Genomic DNA, 17,662 nt, shown 5'->3' with positions numbered 1-17,662 from the left:
GCTCCTGTCAGGGTGGCATCCAGGAGTGGGAACATGAGGTCTGTTAGCCCCAGTCCCTGTGCTGAGTCCCTATCAGCAGGGCCTGGACATCCTCCCAGGGAGAGGCTGTGGGTCCCCAGCAGCTTTCTAGCATTGCAGAGTCCTGAAGGGTTGCCCTGGGGGCTCTCTGGCAGCATGGGGGACTCAGGGTTTGACGCCATGAGGGCATGTTGGCAGGCCCAGGCCCAGGCCCAGGCAGGTGTCCTATGGGATGGTGAGGGCCCTGGGCTGCCGAGCTAGCCTTCTTCACCTCCTTTTGTCCTCACAGGCTGCAGGGGACACACCCACCACCCCAAAACACCCCAAGGACAACCGGGAGAACTTCTTCCCAGGGACTGTGGCCCCCACAGCTCCTGACCCTGCGCCGGCTGACGCTCTCCAGCGGCCCAGTGACACTCACACCAAGCCTCGCCCTGCACCGGCGGCCTCCTCGGCTATCATCCCCTGCCCTCCTTCAGCGTCAGCTTCCACACCAGACCTGTCCAAGGACCCTGGGCCCCCCCGGCCACACAGGCCGGAGGCCACCCCCAGCATGGTCTCTCTGGGCCCAGGTAAGTCCCATCCCATCCACTAGGCAGTGAGGCCTGAGCTGGGCCCAGGCCCCTGCCACCAGTGGAAGCAAGTCCTGCTCCTTGCACGGAGAGTGAGGGCAGGGTGGGGTGAGGCCAGGTGACCTCTAGCCTGGTGGTCCTTGAGAAGCCCATCCTGGGGGCCCTGGAGGGCAGGGGACACAACCTGCTGGCATGTCCACCACTCACTTAACCTTCCTCTCATCCAGAAATGAAAGTGGTGACAGCAGTCCCCTCACAGGGGTGTCGTGAGGAGGGAGGGAGCCAGTGCTGACATCAGGTGTTTATGTACTTACGTGTGTTGCTTTCTCTTATGGCAAGTCTTGTGATGAATAGATAAATAGGGATTCTGAAGAGAGGGCATCCTGACTTTGGCTTGCTGGAGACCTTACAGGCCCTGAGCCATCCCTGGACACCTGCTGTGGTTGGGGGCATCCTGCACAGTGCCCCCCACCCCTCGTGGGCCAGCCAGCATGGGCAGGGCAAGGCTGGTCAGTGGGCTTGTGAAGGAATGGGGACAGGGCCATGAGCTCCATTCAGCCAGAGGGAGCCCTGGTTCCTTCTAATCCCCAGATGCCCTTAGGAACGGCAGCGCACAGGCTGGGGCAGCCGGCAGACCAGGAGGGCAGACAGGCCTGCAGCTTTCCGGGGACTGGGCACTGACCCTGCCTGCCCTGCCCTGTTGCTGAGACCAGCCTGCACCCCTGCGGAGGCCCCACACTGGCCCTTTGCTCCTGCAGGCATGTCTGTGCCTGGTCACGGTCCCATGCAGCCTTTTGGCCATGCAGCCTTGACTGTGTCCTTTCCTGAGACATCTGAATGTCAGACCTGAGAGCAGCAGCGGCCGTGAGCAGGGTGCTGCTCTGCACGCTGCTGGTCTGCCCGAGGGAGTGGCAGCGCTCCCTCTCTCCGCTCTTTCCTACAGCACAGGCATCAGGCGCTGAGATTCTCCCTGATGCCGGTCCCCAGTTTGTGTTGAAGATCGTGGAAGTCTAGGGATCCTCTGCCCCACTGGGTACAATTACACCGGTCATGACCCCACGACATGAAGAATCACTTCCCTTAAGTCTGCTCCTGCAGCCATTTGTTCTGAGGGGAGCCCTGAAGGTTGCAGGACAAAAAGCAGCCCAAGAGCTAGAAGTGGTGGTTCCACCACCAGGTGACCTCGGCCGCCCTGCTTCCCTCTGTGTGTCTGCATTTCCAGCACACAGCGTGAAAGATGGAGGTGATGCAGATTCAGCACAGTGCTTGGCAGACGGCGAGCACAGCCGTGGCACGGATCCTGGCGGTGGGGATCTCGGGGGGGCAGGGACAATGGGAGTCCATGGCCCAGGGAAATCGCTCACTCCCACGAAGACCTGGCTCCCCCAGGGATCACCCCCTCTCACCGTAGGATGTCTTGGCCTCCACCTGACTCTCGCCCCCTGATCTCGTAGCCCCTGGGGAGCAGGAATTCAGGAGTGTGTCAGGCTGTCATCTGGTCATCTGAATTCACTCAGGTTGCCGGCAGGTCTCGGGTTCTCCTGGGTTGTTGGCTAGGAGGCCTCAGGTCCTCTGCCGTGGACCTCTCCATAGGCTGCTGAGGGTCCCCACGCCATGGCTGCTGGCTTTCCTCAGGGCCCAGGGTCTGAGAGAGAGCACTGGAAGGAAGCTGCACTGTCCTTTATAACCCGATCTTGGGAGTGAGTGACCATCATTGGCGTTGGCCACGCACGATGGGTACAGGGCGGGAAGTTTCCTCAGGATGTGAGTACCAGGAGGCGGGGCCCGCAGGCCACCTGAAGCCTGCTGCCTTCCTGGCCCCTCCTGCTCACCACGCCCAGCACCAAGCGGGCCCCAAACTGTGATTCGCGGTTTTTCCCCCTCTGTTAGATCAGTGGAAGATCGTGTACTTCCCAGTGTTATTCTTTGTCTTGGAGAATTGATCCTTTCTTATTTCCTTCCCCCAAACTAAACTGAATAGCCCTTTGCTAGGATGGAACACTTACATGACATGGGGGTTGGGGGGCGGCCCTGGGTCGAGAATACGGGATACATAGACCTGACGCTGATGGGCCAGGAACACAGCACACTCACTGACTGGCCTCCCACACCACACGCAGAGTGACCTGCTGGCTTCTTGGTACTGCCTCAGGATCTGCAAGCGGACGGTGTTCGGCTGGCTGCCCTGATGGTCCCTAGAGACCACCTCCCACAGCCTCCAGAACAGGGAGAACCTGGAAGGGGCTGCACAGCACGTTCTGGTTCCCCAGATGTGACAGGGTGGCCTGGTGGTAGGGTCTGCATCTGCCTGCCCTGGGCCCAGGGTAGGCCTGCCCTGCAGAGGTGCCCAGGAGCTAGAGGGTGTACAAGCTGGGAGCTGTTGCCAGAGACAGCGCCATAGGAGGTTGCAAGCCACCTGGGAGAACAGGCTGGGGACAGATCCTCCTAGAACACCATCCCCAAGGTGTGAAGACGGGGAAGGCAGCCTCAGAGGAAACCTTGACTGATGTCTCCAAAGTGGACAGTCCTGTTGTGCTCCTCCCCAGGGTGCCCCTCACTCAGGCCTTCCAGCTCTAGCAGTGGCTGACAGGGTCCACTCCCAACTTATCCCACCTCCTGTGGCCCACAGATGGGCAGGAACACTCTCAAGCTTCCCTGGTCACTAGCTAGGACCTCACCTATCCACCCAGTTCATGCTGACCAGGGCTGCTGGCCTCATGTGGTGGTTGCATCCCCTTGGGGAGCTCAGGGTCACTTTTGGGCATCAGCGGGGCTCCTAACCACATGTCCCCAATCCCCACCTCTGTTGGGTGTCTGTCCACCACAGGCCAGGACCTGGTTTCATGCTAGAATAGTGCCAGGCCCATGAATAAGAGTAGGGAAGTAGATCAGGGAGGAAGAGTGGAAAGGGCACTCCAGGCCACGGGACCAGCTTGGTAAGGAAAGTGCCTGGCTGAGCAGGGCACTGCCGGCCAGGGAGTCGGGCAGGCCGTAATGCCGGCCTCATGCCATTTTGAGAAGCCAGGAAGAGTCTGAGTCAGGTCTGGCACTTCCAAGACACTGGTCCTTGGGGACCTGGTGCCCAGGCCGTGAGTCTGCCCCAGGGAGGAGGGAGAGTGGCCCAATGGCACAGGATTCCAGCCTAGCCAGGTATTTCCCACTGACAGAGAACCTGAGGCCTGGGGAGCCATGGGGTCCATATGGCCCTTCTTTAAAGGCTGGGCCTCCCGGTTGATCCCTCCCCCCTCAGGTCCACCTGCAGCCCGCTTCACAGGCCCCAGGTGCCCCAGAGGGGAGGGGGCTGCTGGCCTAGGGAGCACTACTGCACATGCTTGGTGCTCTCTGCTAGATGCCCTTGCCCCAAGCGTCCCTTCTCCTCCTGGTGGCCCACCAATAGGAAGGGGCCTGCAAAGGGTGGACAGTCCCCTTGGGGCAGGAGAGAGCCAGCCTGACACCTGGCCCCTCTGAGGGCAGCCTCCATCCATCCTGCCAGCCCCAGGCCCTCCCTGCACCCTGTTCTCCCCACACTCCATCATGTTCCTGTCCTATAGATACCTGTCAGCCAGGAAGCCAGCTGCCCTCCCAGGGCACCCAGGCCTCAGGGAACAGCTGCACGAGGTTGGGCACAGGCCGGCAGAGCATTACCACCTATAGAAAGGCCTGGAAACAGATACCCACTGGGCCTACTTGCTGACTGTGTGCCCAGCCATGGTGAACCGAGTCCTGCCCCAGTGGCACAGGACTCCAGCTGTGGTCCCTGTTCCCCGGGTCCAGCAGGGCAGCAGGAGGAGTCTTCCAAGGTGCTGACCCTACCTGGTCATAGTGTAGGGTGCTTGACCCTGGGACAAAGAGACTGTGACTGTGACTGCCAAGCAGTGGGTCCTGAGGAAGGGAGGGACTGGCTCGTGGCATGGGCAGCCAGGAAAGGCTCTGTCCCCCAGGAGCGGAGAGCCAACAGGCAGGAGGCCAGGCTACTAAGTCACCCCATCTTTGTCCCTGTCCCAGGAGCTCTCCTGCCTGGCCTGGGGGGTGGGGAGGGAGGCTTCTCCTGCTGGAGAAGTGGGGGAGTGGAAGGCAATGGCCACCTTGGCCTCAATGAGAAAGAAGAGAGGAGGAAGGTGAAGAGGGAACGTGAGGAGGCCTGGATGCAGCAGGAGCTGAGGGGTGGCTGCAGGTGGGGCCCGGGGGGCTGGGAGCCCGTGGACCGATGCTGACTAACCGCCTGGCTGGCGGCCACAGACGCAGCGGGCACCCTTCGGGCCCATCAGGCCTTGGCTCAAAGGAGGCCAATTCCCGGCCCCTGCCTCATGCCAGGAAGGTGTGGCCTGGCGGGAGGCACAGTGCCAGCACACCACTCCATCCACTCGTCTTAGCTAAGCTGGTTTGGTTCTAGGTCCTGACCGTGTTTCTGAGTGCCACTCCCACAGGCTAGAGGGGAGAGCCTGTGAGCCCACCTCCAAAGTCCCGCGATGGTGTTTGATGGGGCTGGGGGCCCCACAGTCTCCGTGTGCCCCTGCTGTGTCAGGCACACTGGGATCTCCGGTAGTGAGCTGCCCCACTAGTGTCCACCTGGGGGGTGAGTGGTTTCCTGCCAGTACCAGCCGGGCCCCACCCATGTGACTGTTCTCGAGAAGCCCCCTGGCCCGCCGGTGGAGGTGGCGGGCTGCCTCGGTGCAGGTCCCCTGCCAGGTGTCCCAGGGCTCAGGAAGGAAGGGCCCTGTCTTCCAGGCTGGATGAGGATTGTAACTTGCAGCCCTCCTGTGTCCCCACAGAGGGAGAAGAGCTGGCAGGAGGGGCGGAGGGCATGGGCTTCCCGCCCCAGGAGCCCCTGCACAGTGAGCAGGTGAAGACTGTCCCCGAGAGCCCTTCCGCAGAGCCGCACTGCTGGCCCACAGAGCCCGCGCCCCGGACAGGCGCCGAGCCCACCTGCAGCCAGGGTAAGGCGGGTCGGGAGTAGCTGCGGGGGCTTCGCCTGGGAGGGCGGGGGGGGGGGGGGGCACAGGGGGAACAGCTGGCGGAGCTGGGCCTAGGGAGCACCCAGGGGTGGTGAAGCAGAGGGGAGCGGCCTGGGCTGGAGAGAGGGGAGTGGAGAGCCCCTCACTCTACCTCCAGCTCCACGGAGACCAGCCAGGGCAGGCAGCCAGCCCAGCTGAGGCTGCTTAGTCCCGGAGAGGAGCCCCCCCAAGTCCAGGCCAAGGGAGGGGCTGCCGTGTGGAGGGAGGAGTCGGGGCAGGCAGCAGGCGGGCCAGTCCGGCCAGGCCGCTGCCCGTGTCGCAGTCACCCGTGTGGGTAGAGCCACTTCCCAACTAGCCAGCCCCCTTGGGGCTTCCTCAGGTTCAAGGGTCTCACTGACCCTACTCGGGACTGGAGGGCCTGGTGCCAGCCACATGGAGCCAGGCAGGGCCCCGAGTAAGCCCTGTTCCTTTTAAAGCCGTGGGGACCTCGGAGGAATGTGGAGACCGGCCAGGCCGACCCCGTGGCTCCTAACTCTCAGCTTCCTGGAGGCCGCCAGCCCCGGAACTGCTGCCCCAGGCCCCGGGGATCTGCAGCCCTGCAGCCCTGCAGCGGGAGGGGAAAGCGGGTACCCCAGGGCTGAGTGACTGGCTGTGGCCCCCCGCGTCCTCCCTACGGTGTGGACACCGGCAGGACATGCGTCCTAGGGCTGTTGCAGGGACGCAGCAGTTCATGTGTGCGCAGTGCCTGGAGGGCCTTGCAGAACCCTGGGGAAGCTCCAGGGCTTGCCTGTTGGCCCTGGGCTCCCGCAGTGTACCGGGCTCCTCAGGGCGTCCCAGTCCCCTCGGGGGGTCCTAGTGCCCAGGCCCCACAGCCCAGAGCCGGACCTGGGCAGGCAGGGAGGCAGACGCAGCCGGAGGCCTGGAGCCTGCCAGCCAGCACACACCAGAAGGCCAAGAGAAAGCATCCTGGGTCTGATGCAGCAGGAGGCGGCGTCCTCGGTTGCCTCTGTCTTCCAGAGGGGAAACTGAGGCCCAAACCAGGGAAGGGCAGGCAGGCCCAGGAGGCCGTGAACAAGGCTCAGTTCCCGCGGTCCACCCCACAGTCACCAGCTCCAAGGTGCCCAGCAGTGCGAGTGCCCAGCCAGCCGAGGGCCCCCCCGGCAAGGCCAAGTCGCGCCTCCTGCCCAGCATGCCAAAGCTGGTCATCCCCTCGGCCGCCACCAAGTTCCCCCCTGAGATCACCGTCACGCCGCCCACCCCAACTCTGCTCTCACCCAAAGGCAGCATCTCGGAGGAGACCAAGCAGAAGCTGAAGGTGACCAAGGGTGCCGAGTGGGTGGCATGGGCGGGACGTGGGCTCTAGGGGGCCCTGGGCCAGGCCGGGGCCGCCCTGACCAGTGCCCTGCCCGCTGTGTGTGCAGTCAGCCATCCTGTCCGCCCAGTCGGCCGCCACCGTGAGGAAGGAGAGCCTGTGCCAGCCGGCCCTGGAGGTCCTGGAGACCTCGAGCCAGGAGTCCTCCCTGGAGAGCGAGACGGACGAGGAGGATGACTACATGGACATCTGAGGCGTGGCGCTGCCCCCGGGGTTGCCAGGCCCACGCGGAGCACTGCCCCCCACGCAGAGCCCGGTCTGCCCAGCCACCGCCCCTCGTGGTGCCCCCCCCCCACCTGGGCCATCACCCTTCCCACCGCATGGGGGCCCGGAGGGAGCCGCGCTTGGCCACGGGGAGATGCGCAGCTCGCACAGCAGGGCTGGCGTCCTTTTCTATGAAATGTTGACTTTGTATAAATGTCCACACGCCCAGCCCAGGTGGCTGTGTCCGCACCTGGACTCCCGGATTAGCCGGGCTCTCTGCCTGTGTCACAGTGGAGGGGTCGTTTTGGGGTTGGGCTTGCCCCACTCCCGTTTTTTGGTTTCTTTTCTAATAAAGATGGAACAGTTATTTTTGCCTCTTTGTTCACCTGAACCCAGGGCCTTCCGTCAGCCAGTTGCTGTCCCGGGTTTCTGGGCCCTTCTTTTTTTTTTTTTTTTTTTTTAATTTTTATTTATTTATGATAGTCACAGAGAGAGAAAGAGAGAGGCAGAGATATAGGCAGAGGGAGAAGCAGGCTCCATGCACCGGGAGCCCGATGTGGGATTCGATCCCGGGTCTCCAGGATCGCGCCCTGGGCCAAAGGCAGGCGCCAAACCACTGTGCCACCCAGGGATCCCTGGGCCCTTCTTCCTGTTGGTCAGGGGCCAGCCCTTGGGGATCCCAGGAGCAGGTGGGGGGTTGGGGCGGGGGCAGGGGAGCCAGTGGGGAGACGCGAGTACAGGCCAAGCAGGGCAGATCCTCTGGGTGGGGCTGGAGCCAGGCCTAGAAGGGGTCTCCAGTGTCCCATCAAGGACTCAAGTGCCTGGGGGTGTGCCCCTCTGGGGATGGGCAGCGGCCGGGGGAGGAGGCTGCAGGGCCAGGCAGGGTCCAGGCCTTGCAAGGGCTCTCTCTGATGGGGACTGGCGCAGGGGACCCTGAGGGGCAGGGGCAGTGTCAGGAAGGGGGTGCTGGCAGGAACGGTCCTGCCTCCCACCACACTTGCCCTCTGATAGAACTGTCCATATAAGTTGTGGGGCTCAGTGCAACGTGTAATTGGGGCTCCTGGTTCCCAGCCCACGATGCCGGCTCCATTCTCCCGGGCTCCAGGTACATCTGTTTGGGGGGGCATAAGTTGCAGGGGCCCCAGCCTACCCTGCACAACCCCCTCCGTGCCTCGGGGACCCAGCTGTGTCCCCCCACAGATGTGGACTGGCCCTGCCCTCAGGCGCCTCCCTGGAAGGGCTCTCTGTCCGATATGGACGTGGGGCTGCTCCCGCCGCCCTGTGCCCCTCGTGGGCTGGGCGCTGCCAGGGTCCCCAGCCCAAGGCTGGCAGAGCCGTTATGGGGACCCAGGAGCACGGCAGCCTTGGAAGGATCCTCACCCCAACGGCCCTAATTCAGGCACTTTGCCAGGCAGGGGCAACGGTTACTCAGTTGACGGCCCCTCCCCAAATTCCTAGCTTCTCCTCAGACCGGGGTGCCCAGAAAGAGGAAGTTCTAGAAACAACCCAGTCGTCTTCCAGGGCTTCCGGGCCCTCAGGCGCCCAGACCTGGGACCCATCCCCGGAGCATCCCCGTCCTCCTGCTTCCCTGACCTGTGCCGCACGGAGCACCTTTGGTCCTGGGCCTGGGATGAGTCCCGACGACGAGTCCCCAGCCCCTGCCCCCAGAGGTGACCTGAGCGCCCGGCAGCCAAGCTGGGAGGCTTCTAACTACCCCAGCTGGCTTTCCTGACACCTGCGGAGAGGAAGGGGGGTGCCGGGACGGGCGGGCCAGACCCCGGGAGCCCACATGCGTCACAGCCAGATGGCCTACCCGCATAGCCCCTGCAGGCGTCAGCTCCCTTCGAGGTCTGGGGATGTGTCCCCTTTGGACACCTTGAGGAGCTGCCTCTGGAGAGAGAACCACCCTGTCTGTCTGGACACCCAGCCCAGGCCTCGAATGGAGCGGTGGGGTGTCCCAGAAGCCGCCTGGGGCCTCCCGGTGACCTTGAGCCCACCTGTCTACCCCGACCCCTGTTTCCTCCCCAGCGCAGTGGGAAGGCTGCATACTGAGGAGGTCACGCAAATTCTGTGAATGTCAGCCGGGGTGGGTGGGGCTGGGGGGCCCCTTGGCAGCTCCCCGCTGGCCAGGCCGGGCGGAGGCACCTCTGGAGCCCAGTTACATAAGCACCGCTCCGGGAATTCCGGACCCGGGGGCTCTGGTCTCAGCCCCTCGCCCCCGTGAACCTGCCCTGGCTGAGCCCCTCCCACAGCCTTCACCCCCCTCCAAAGGGGATCCCTTCCTCCGGCCCCTCAGCACCCACCCCCACCAGCGATCAGCAGGTTAGTTGCTCCTCTCCCTGCGAGGAGGGTGTGGTGAGGATTTGGAAATACCTGCTCTGGGCAGGGAAGCTGAGGACCAGGTGTGAGAGGTCTGTGGCTGGGGGGCCCTCGGGTGCTGGAATCCTGAGCTTGCAAGAGCCACCCCACCTAACCCACCCTGCCAAACCCCAGCCCCAGGGGAGCCCCACCCTGGCCACCCCGGGCTGGGCCAGAGGTGCCCTCGGGGGTCTAGGTTGCAGCCCCTGGACATCTGGATCCGACCCCTGGAGGCTCCGGACCTCCTCCCCCGGGCCAGGAATGTGCTAACAGGGCAGGTTGGGCCCTCCTCGGCCCCCGCGGGAACCTGTGGACTTTGAGAGGGGACCGGGCCGGGCGGGGCGGGCGGGCGGGGCGGGCTGGGGCGGGGCGGGCGCGCCGGGCGGGCGGAGCCAGGCCCCGGGGACTAAGCCCGGCCGCGGCGGCCCCGCCACTGCTGCGCTGCGGGCTGCGGACTCGGCCGCACCATGAGGCCGCTCGTGCTGCTCTGGGCTCTGCTGCTGCTCGCCACGGCCCCCGGCCCAGGCCCCCGGCCTGCAGCAGGTAGGCCCGCACCCCGCCTCCCGGCCCCGTGCAGCCTCTGTCCATCCGCCAGGTCGTCCGGGACTGGACTGGGGTTGGGAGAAGAAAATCTGGGGAGCCCAGGGTCTGGGCCGCTGGCAGGATGGAGTCGGGGCTAGGCCCACCCTAAACCCACTGGGAGCTGGGAGGTGCTGGCTGCCTGGGAGGGAGGTGGCCCGGGGCGGTGGGGGGCTCAGGGGAGCCCTTGGTCTGTGCCCCGAGCCCCGTGGAGTCTGCGCTCATACATGGAGGAGCCTCAGGCCCACTAAGCTCCCTGACAGGTGAGAGGCAAGACTGAGGGTCCTTGTTAGGGTAGGGCTGAACTCCGGAAGGTCTGGGGTAAGGCTCCCACTCCGGAGGCTCCTGCTGGGCCGAGCTGCCAGGGGCAGGCTCCCCAGCCCCCTGCCCCACCCCTATCCCCCATCTCGGGGAAGCGCCACCACCCTTCAGCCACTTATCTCACTTACTGGCATCACTCAGCCTCCTCCCCCACTCCCTTGAGCCATCACATCCTCTGTCAATAAATATTTATTGACGCTCTCGAGTGCCAGGCCCTGCAGTGGGTGAAATAGGGTCACCGGGGTGGCTCGGGTCCAGCCCCAGCCCTTGACTGGCCCCCTTTGGGGGGCGGCGGAGACGGCAGGTGCGCTGTCTGCACCCCCTTGGTCCCCACCCTCCAACCTGCCCAGGCACACTCGATGCAGAGGGTTCCCTGTCATGGGTCCCCATGATGTCCACAGCCCCACACCAGGCCGCCCTCTCCGCCACCCTGGCCCTGCCGGGTCCTCTGCTGGGGATGACCGTCCTCCTCCCCTCAGGAGGGGAGCACCTCTCACCCTCTCCCCTAAGGGTGTCGCCTGGCAAAGTGAGCTGGGCCATGCTGAGCCGCCAGGCCTCCCAAGGGACTCTGGGGAGCCACGTCCCCAGGCCCCAGACTGTCCCTGTCCGGGCTAGGGGTTCAGACAGCCCCGCAGCCCACGGCAAGGGCTCAGCCACCTCTGGCCACCCGAGGAGCCGGTCGTCCGGGTCTTGAGGGCTGAAGGCCAGCCCTGCCCCGGGGCTCCTTGACGCTGCGGCAGGGCGGCCGCAGGCATTGGCCCTCACCTCCCTCCTTCTCGCAAGCCCTTCAGGCAACGGCCAGGTCATTCGTCCCGAGGTCCCTCACCCCGCGGGCCCTGTGTGGGTTTCTACTGTGGTTGGCTTGGTGGTCAGCGCCCTTCCTGGTCCACGTTCTCCCGGGGACGCTCCTCCCTCATGGGCTCCGGGCAAATAAGCTCAGCAGCGCCTCCTCCAGGTGCCCAGGGGAGCTGCTCCCACCGCTGTGGAGACCGGGATGGGTCGTGCTCCTGCCACCCCACCTGCTCTGGCCTGGGCACCTGCTGCTCCGACTTCCGGGACTTCTGCCTGGAAGTCTCGCCCTACTCAGGCTCCATGATGGGGGGCAAGGACTTCCAAGTACAGCACCTCACCTGGTTCATCCCCACTGACGGCGTGATCTGCAGGTGGGGGTCCCCAGGGGCTCCGTGCGCGCTGGGGGCCCCGGGGAGGAGGTCGGGGCGCGGGCCTCGGAGGGGGTCCCCCGGCCCTGGCCTGGCCTTTCCTGCCACCTCCTGCCCCCGCAGGTTTAAGGAGAGCATCCAGACCCTCGGGTACGTGGACTCCTCTGGACACGTGCACTGCGTGTCACCCCTGCTGTATGAGACAGGCCACATCCCCTTCACGCTCTCGATGGACAACGGTCGCTCCTTTCCGCGCTCGGGGACCTGGCTGGCTGGTGAGCCCCACCTTCCTGGGCCTTGACCCTCCAAAGGCACTTGCCTAACACTAATCTCTGCCCGCCTCGCCTGCTCTGGCTCAACCAGTCCCTCTAGTTCTCAAGCTCTGCTCCCCACCCCTTGGCATCCACACAGAGGAACTGGGGGGGGCCTTCTGGGATCCCCCAGCAAGGTGGGCCACTTGACTCGGCCAGGCCAGGGGAGGGCGGAGGCCAGAGACCTGGACAGCAGAGGGCAGGGCCGCGCCTCTCCTGCAGGCTCCGTCCTTTCCCAACAGGAGGGCCTGGGAGAGAAGATCCTCTAGTGGGACTGCCCCGCTTGGTCCTCGGGAGGCACCCCCAGCTCGCAGAGCCCCTGGGCCTCAGGCCTTCACTCACCCCTCACCTCCTGCCCAGTGCACCCCAGCAAAGTGTCGGAGACGGAGAAGAGCCAGCTGGAGAACGAGACCCTCTGGCAATACTACGGCACCGCCGGCACCACGGACAACCTCACCGTGACCTGGGAGCCCTCGGCTCTGCCCACGCGGTCTGTCACCATCGAGCTCTGGGGCTACGAGGAGACAGGTAAGGCCACCAAAGGCTGCACAGCCCGAGGAGCTCTGTGGGCCGCTAGGGCCTGGGGCTTGCAGAGGTGGGAGAGAGGGGACTCCAGGTAGGGCCAAATCCCAGATGGGGACGTCGAGCAAGAAAGGGGAACTGGGGGACACATGGGGGTGGGGGAGGCTGGGGACCCCCCCGCCGGCCACATGGGCCCAGCTCTCGGAGGACATATGGGCCTCCTCTGCCGTTGGATACAAGGCTTGCCCTGGGAACCATCCCCTCCAAGCCCCTGGGCTGCGAGCATGGCCCTCGGCCTGGCCTCCAGGTGGGGCTGTGACCCTAACATGGGCGAGGAGGAAATGGCCGTCGCTGGAGCCAGGGCCCTTGCTGGAGCAACGGGGCAGGCCTTCCTCTGGGAACCACCCGTCTGTCCATCTCCCAGGCCGCTCTGAGCACCCAAGACTGGCTCCTGGCCCTTCTTTTGCCCTTCTTTTGCCCCCGGGCTCTTGGAGGGGCCCCGGGGCTGACGGAGGCCTTCTCTCCCTTAGGGAAGCCATATTCAGGGGAGTGGACAGCAAAGTGGTCATACCTGTACTCCCTGGCCACCAGCATCCCCAACTCTGGCTTCTTCACCTTCACTCCCAAACCTGCCCCTCCAAACTTCCAGCGATGGGAAGTGGGTGCGCTTCGGATCATCAGCAGCAGATACTACGCAGGGGAGAAGTAAGGGCCACGGGCACGCAGAGGGTGGGCGGGGGCCTGGCCCGCCACGCGCCATCCTGGCCGGGGCTGCCGGGGCGCGGCCCTCAGTGCGCGGGGTCCCCACAGGGACGTGCAGGCGCTCTGGAGCAATGAGCACGCGCTGGCCTGGCACCTGGGCGAGGACTTCCGGGCGGACCCCAAGGCCTGGGCCCGAGCCCAGTGCCTGGCCTGGGAGCAGCTGGAAGACCAACTGCCCAACTTCCTGGAGGAACTGCCTGACTGCCCCTGCACCCTGGCCCAGGCCCGCGCTGACTCTGGCCGCTTCCACGTGAGCCCCCCCCCCCCCCGCCCCCCGCACACCCAGGAGGTGAGGGGCGGGGAGGCAGATAGAGGCCCCTGGGAGGCCAGGCTGGGGTCTGAGGGCCCTCAGGGTCGGCTCCCGGGGAGGGCAGGCCACAGCCTGAGGCCAGTGCAGGTGACAGCAACCTCCTGCTCCATAGACGGACTACGGCTGTGACATTGAGCGCGGCAGCGTGTGCACCTACCACCCTGGGGCCGTGCACTGTGTGCGCTCCGTGCAAGCCAGGTGAGCCAGGCGGCAGGTGGGGGGGCAGGGGGCCCGGGCCCCCCGACGGCGGCCTTGACCTGTCGCTGTCCCCAGCCCCCGGTTCGCCTCCGGCCAGCAGTGCTGCTACACGGAGGCCGGCAGCCTGCTCCTGACGGCCGACTCCACCGGCGGCAGCACCCCGGACCGCGGCCACGACTGGGGCGCGCCCCCCTTCCGCACACCACCCCGCGTGCCCGGCCTGTCCCACTGGCTCTATGACGTCGTCAGCTTCTACCACTGTTGCCTCTGGGCGCCCGAGTGCTCCCGATACATGCGGCGGCGGCCCTCCAGCGACTGTCGCAGCTACCGGCCGTCGCGCCTCGGTGGGTGGCAGGCGAGGCCGGGCCCCGGGCAGGGCCAGGCCAGCGCGGCCCACCTGACCCTCCGCTCTCCCCAGCCTCCGCATTCGGGGACCCGCACTTCATCACCTTCGACGGTGCCAGCTTCTCGTTCAACGGGCGCGGCGAGTACGTGCTGCTGGAGGCCGAGCTGACCAATCTGAGGGTGCAGGGGCGGGCGCAGCCCAGGACGACGCCGGAGGGTGAGGCTGGGGCCCGCGGGCCCTGGGGGCGCGGGGGGCTCCGGGTCCCCCATGAGGCGGGCTGGAGCCGAGCGCATCGTTCTGCCCGCGCCCCCCAGGCCCGCAGGACCGAGGCACGGGGCTCACGGCCGTGGCCGTCCAGGAGGGCAACTCCGACGTGGTGGAGGTCCGGCTGGCCGGCGGGGCGGGGGTCCTGCAGGTGCTGCTGAACCAGGAGGTGCTCAGCTTCACGGAGCAGAGCTGGATGGACCTGAAGGGTGAGTGGCGGCCGGCTTGCCACAGGGCCGCTCTTGCGCCCTCGCTTCCCGCCTGGGCCTCGGAGCGCGGGTGCAGAGGTGGGAGCCTCTCCATACGATCCGCGTGCTGTCCCTGGCATTGTGCTGCCAGTCAGCCCCCCTCCCCTGCCCCCTGCACGGTGGACACGCGCCCCCAGCCCGCCGATGTGTGTGGGCAGACGAGGTGCGCGGCCCCAGGTAGGAAGGTCCGGCCTGGGGATGGGGACCTGGTCTGATCTTGTGCTTTCACACTCATGGAGCCCCAAACCCGTGGTCAGAACCCTGAGATGCCCGGACAGTGGGACGAGAAGCTGGAAGCTGCTTCGAAGATGCTGACTGGCCCTGCGGGCTACGGAGCAACCCCCTGTCCACCCCCTTCCCCTCTCTGGTGGTGCTGCCTCAGGGAACTGAGCTAATGAAGTGATTTTTTTGCAATGGGGATGGGTGGGGACCTGGGACTGGCCTGCTGGTGTTGAGGGTGCAGGGATCCCCAGGAAGGGCAGAGCTGGGTGTGGCTGCTGCCTCCCTCAAGGAGTGAGGGCCAACAGGTGACCCCCAGGTGAGGCCTCGGTGTGGGGGTCCCTTTGGAGCCTGGGCACTCATGTCCGTGTGGGGGTCCCAGTACAGGGGTGGGCGTGGGGTGAGGGAGTGTCACAGCAGGGCCGGCAGTGAGGACACCGTCCCCTTCCCTGGATGCTGACCCACTTGTCCTGGGGCTGTGGAGTCACAGCACGGTGCCCTCAGTGGGCAGCCCTAACCCCAGTTCCACGTGTGCCCAGGTATGTTCCTGTCTGTCGCTGCCGGGGACAGCGTATCCATCATGCTGTCATCGGGGGCTGGCCTGGAGGTCAGCGTCCAGGGTCCCTTCCTGAGTGTGACTGTCCTCCTGCCTGAGAAGTTCCTCACCCACACGCAAGGCCTTCTCGGGACACTGAATGATGACCCCACGGACGACTTCGTGCTGCGCGACGGGAATGTCTTGCCCCCTAAGGCCAGCTCCCGAGAGCTGTTCCGCTTCGGGGCCGACTGTGAGTGACTGCGAGGCCCCCTGGGGCTGGGGGGATCCCGGCGGGGACAGAGGCAGTGGATGTGAGGGGAGGGACTCTGGACCCTCGGCCGCCAGCGAGACCTGCTGCGTGTCTCCCCAGGGGCTGTGAGGAACACCTCGTCCCTGCTCACCTACGACTCCTGGTTCCTGGTCAACAACTTCCTGTACCAGCCCAAGCATGACTACACCTTTCAGCCCCTGTTCCCCGAGGAGACCACCCCCAACCCCAGCCAGGCCGCCGAGGCGGCTAAGTTGTGTGGAGACAACTATTTCTGCATATTCGACGTGATGGCCACTGGGAGCCTGAGTGTGGGCAATGCCACGCGGATGGCCCACCAGTGGCACCAGCATCGTGCTCAGAGCCTGCAGCCTGGTGAGGGGGGCTGGGGGCACAGGCGAGGGGGTGGGCACCCTAGGCTGGGACGTGACCCCCTAAGTCGGCAGCTGCAGGGGAGGTGGGGACCGCCAGCTGCTTAATCCTACGGTCTGCTCCTGGTCCCCTACCCCAGTGACATCCTGCGGCTGGCTGGCCCCGCCCCCCAATGGACGCAAGGAGGGTACCAGGTACCTGTCGGGCTCCACTGTCTACTTTCACTGCGACAGCGGCTACAGCCTGGTTGGGGCAGAGGTCAGCACCTGCCAGGCTGATGGCATCTGGTCGAGGCCCACCCCGATGTGCCAGCCAGGTGAGGATGCCCTGCACCCCCACCCGCCTGCACCCCACCGTTGCCCTCGGGCAGCCCTCACCTTTCTGCTCCCTCTCCAGCTCGGAGCTACACGGTGCTGCTGAGCATCATCTTTGGAGGCCTGGCGGTGGTGGCCGTGGTCGCGCTCGTCTATGTGCTGCTGCGCCATAGGAAGGGCAACATGTAAGACCTCACCCACCAAGACCCAGGGTTCCAGCGGCAGGACCCCGGTCTGTGCCCCTCGTTGGCTCTAAGATTCTAGGGTGCCCCCTACGCCTGCTCTAGATGGTGTCTCTGTTTCCAGGGCCATCTGGGGTTCACAGCCCTGAGGGGAGCGCATCTGGCCGGCAGCAAGAGGCATGGATGACCACCCCGGAGCCAAGACCAACCTCCCAGGAGAACACCTCTGAGAGCGTGCACCCCAGTACTTCGATCCCCAAGTCACTAGCACTGTTTCTTGGGACCTGGACACCTGATACCTGAGCCTTCGATGCCCACACACCCTAGACCTGGTGCCCTGCTCTGTCTCCTCAGACCTGGACACCTGGCTCTAACCGTGCAGGCCCCGAGAGGTCCCCTGGTGCTCTAGTCCCCAAATATTCTCGGCTCTAATTCCACAGACTGCATACCCTTGAGTTCTAACGCCTGTCTCCAGAGACCCTACACTCTGGCACCTGAAACTCAAATGCTAGTACCTCAGATCCCGTGTCTGATGCCTGTGACCCTGATCTACTGATACCTGGTGCCCCGACACGGGAGCCCTAGCACCCAGCTGCCTTGATTGCTGGACTTGGCCCAGCCTGAGGTGGAGAGGCCTCAGGACCCCAGAGTGGAGAGTCACTCTGAGCTCCAGGCTTGTAATTCTAACCCTTCTGGAATGTCACTTCTAACTCTTCTGGAATGTCACTTGAAACACCCCTCCCTGTCTACTAGGAGAAAACAAGCCCATGGTATCCCCTCCCTGGTGTACTGGTGCTCATGCCACACTTTGGTTCTGGAGGGTTCTATGGTTGCCTTGTGGGATCAACAGCACCCAGAGCAACATTTGTCCACTGGCAGGCCACCTGGGGCCGGTCCCTCCACAGCCTGTCTCCCTCTAAAAGGTGTTCTCAAGAACCGTGAGCACTTTGTGGAAGGTGAAGACAAAGGGCAGTGCCTGCAAAGCGTTCCCCATGGAGTCCATGCTGGGTGCCCAGGAAATGGGATGGGCCAGCACAGGCACCCGCCCCTTCACCCTGCAGCAAGCTGGCCCAACCTGCCCCCGGGCCCCTACCCTGCCCCAGCACTGCTCTGAAACCAGAGCCCATGTTCTGGGTCCCTGGGTTCCTCACCTAGAAGTGTCCAGAAGCTGGGTATGGGGCACAGGCTTCATACCACTGCTGCCCCCCTGCGGCAAGGGTGCTGATTGGAGGCCATGGAAAGGCCTTGGCAGCATAGGATCGGGCCAGG

At 65.1% G+C, this 17,662-nt stretch overlaps 2 protein-coding genes across 6 annotated transcripts in view; both read left to right on the top strand.

Moving 5' to 3' along the window:
- CABIN1 (calcineurin binding protein 1) overlaps positions 1–7,488 on the top strand; it is a 150,921-nt gene extending 143,433 nt beyond the window's left edge. For all 4 annotated transcript variants that reach the window (XM_038575806.1, XM_038575808.1, XM_038575807.1 and 1 more), the window contains exons 34-37: positions 308–590; positions 5,363–5,527; positions 6,649–6,860; positions 6,967–7,488. In XM_038575806.1, coding sequence (XP_038431734.1) covers positions 308–590; positions 5,363–5,527; positions 6,649–6,860; positions 6,967–7,110 — 804 coding nt within the window. In that variant the 3' untranslated portion in view covers positions 7,111–7,488. The remainder of the gene's footprint in view (positions 1–307; positions 591–5,362; positions 5,528–6,648; positions 6,861–6,966) is intronic.
- Positions 7,489–9,888: 2,400 nt separating this feature from the next.
- SUSD2 (sushi domain containing 2) lies at positions 9,889–17,173 on the top strand. Of its 2 annotated transcripts, none has more exons than XM_038575804.1 (15): positions 9,889–10,022; positions 11,335–11,542; positions 11,663–11,814; positions 12,211–12,378; positions 12,903–13,077; positions 13,183–13,384; positions 13,557–13,642; positions 13,718–13,986; positions 14,061–14,204; positions 14,303–14,461; positions 15,259–15,507; positions 15,628–15,900; positions 16,037–16,213; positions 16,294–16,396; positions 16,518–17,173. In XM_038575804.1, exons 1-15 carry the CDS (start codon positions 9,947–9,949, stop codon positions 16,540–16,542), a joined length of 2,466 nt encoding a protein of 821 aa, XP_038431732.1. In that variant the 5' UTR covers positions 9,889–9,946; the 3' UTR covers positions 16,543–17,173. The 2 variants fall into 2 exon arrangements, with proteins under 2 accessions (XP_038431732.1, XP_038431731.1); XM_038575803.1 differs by having other exon boundaries at positions 9,897–10,022; positions 11,323–11,542.
- The last annotated feature ends 489 nt before the right edge of the window (positions 17,174–17,662 follow it).

Source organism: Canis lupus, chromosome 26 (genome assembly GCF_011100685.1).
Source record: "Canis lupus familiaris isolate Mischka breed German Shepherd chromosome 26, alternate assembly UU_Cfam_GSD_1.0, whole genome shotgun sequence".
Lineage (NCBI taxonomy): Eukaryota > Metazoa > Chordata > Mammalia > Carnivora > Canidae > Canis > Canis lupus.
Note: the sequence above shows the minus strand (reverse complement) of the source record. Positions and strands in the feature narration are given on the sequence as shown.

Bases quoted from the DNA above. Each gene is read 5' to 3' on its own strand.
- SUSD2 (XM_038575803.1), top strand. From the start codon at position 9,947: ATGAGGCCGCTCGTGCTGCTCTGGGCTCTGCTGCTGCTCGCCACGGCC. The intron at 10,023-11,322 runs GTAGGCCCGCAC...TAAGCTCAGCAG, and splicing joins AGGCCCCCGGCCTGCAGCAG to CGCCTCCTCCAGGTGCCCAG. The intron at 13,987-14,060 runs GTGGGTGGCAGG...CGCTCTCCCCAG, and splicing joins CTACCGGCCGTCGCGCCTCG to CCTCCGCATTCGGGGACCCG.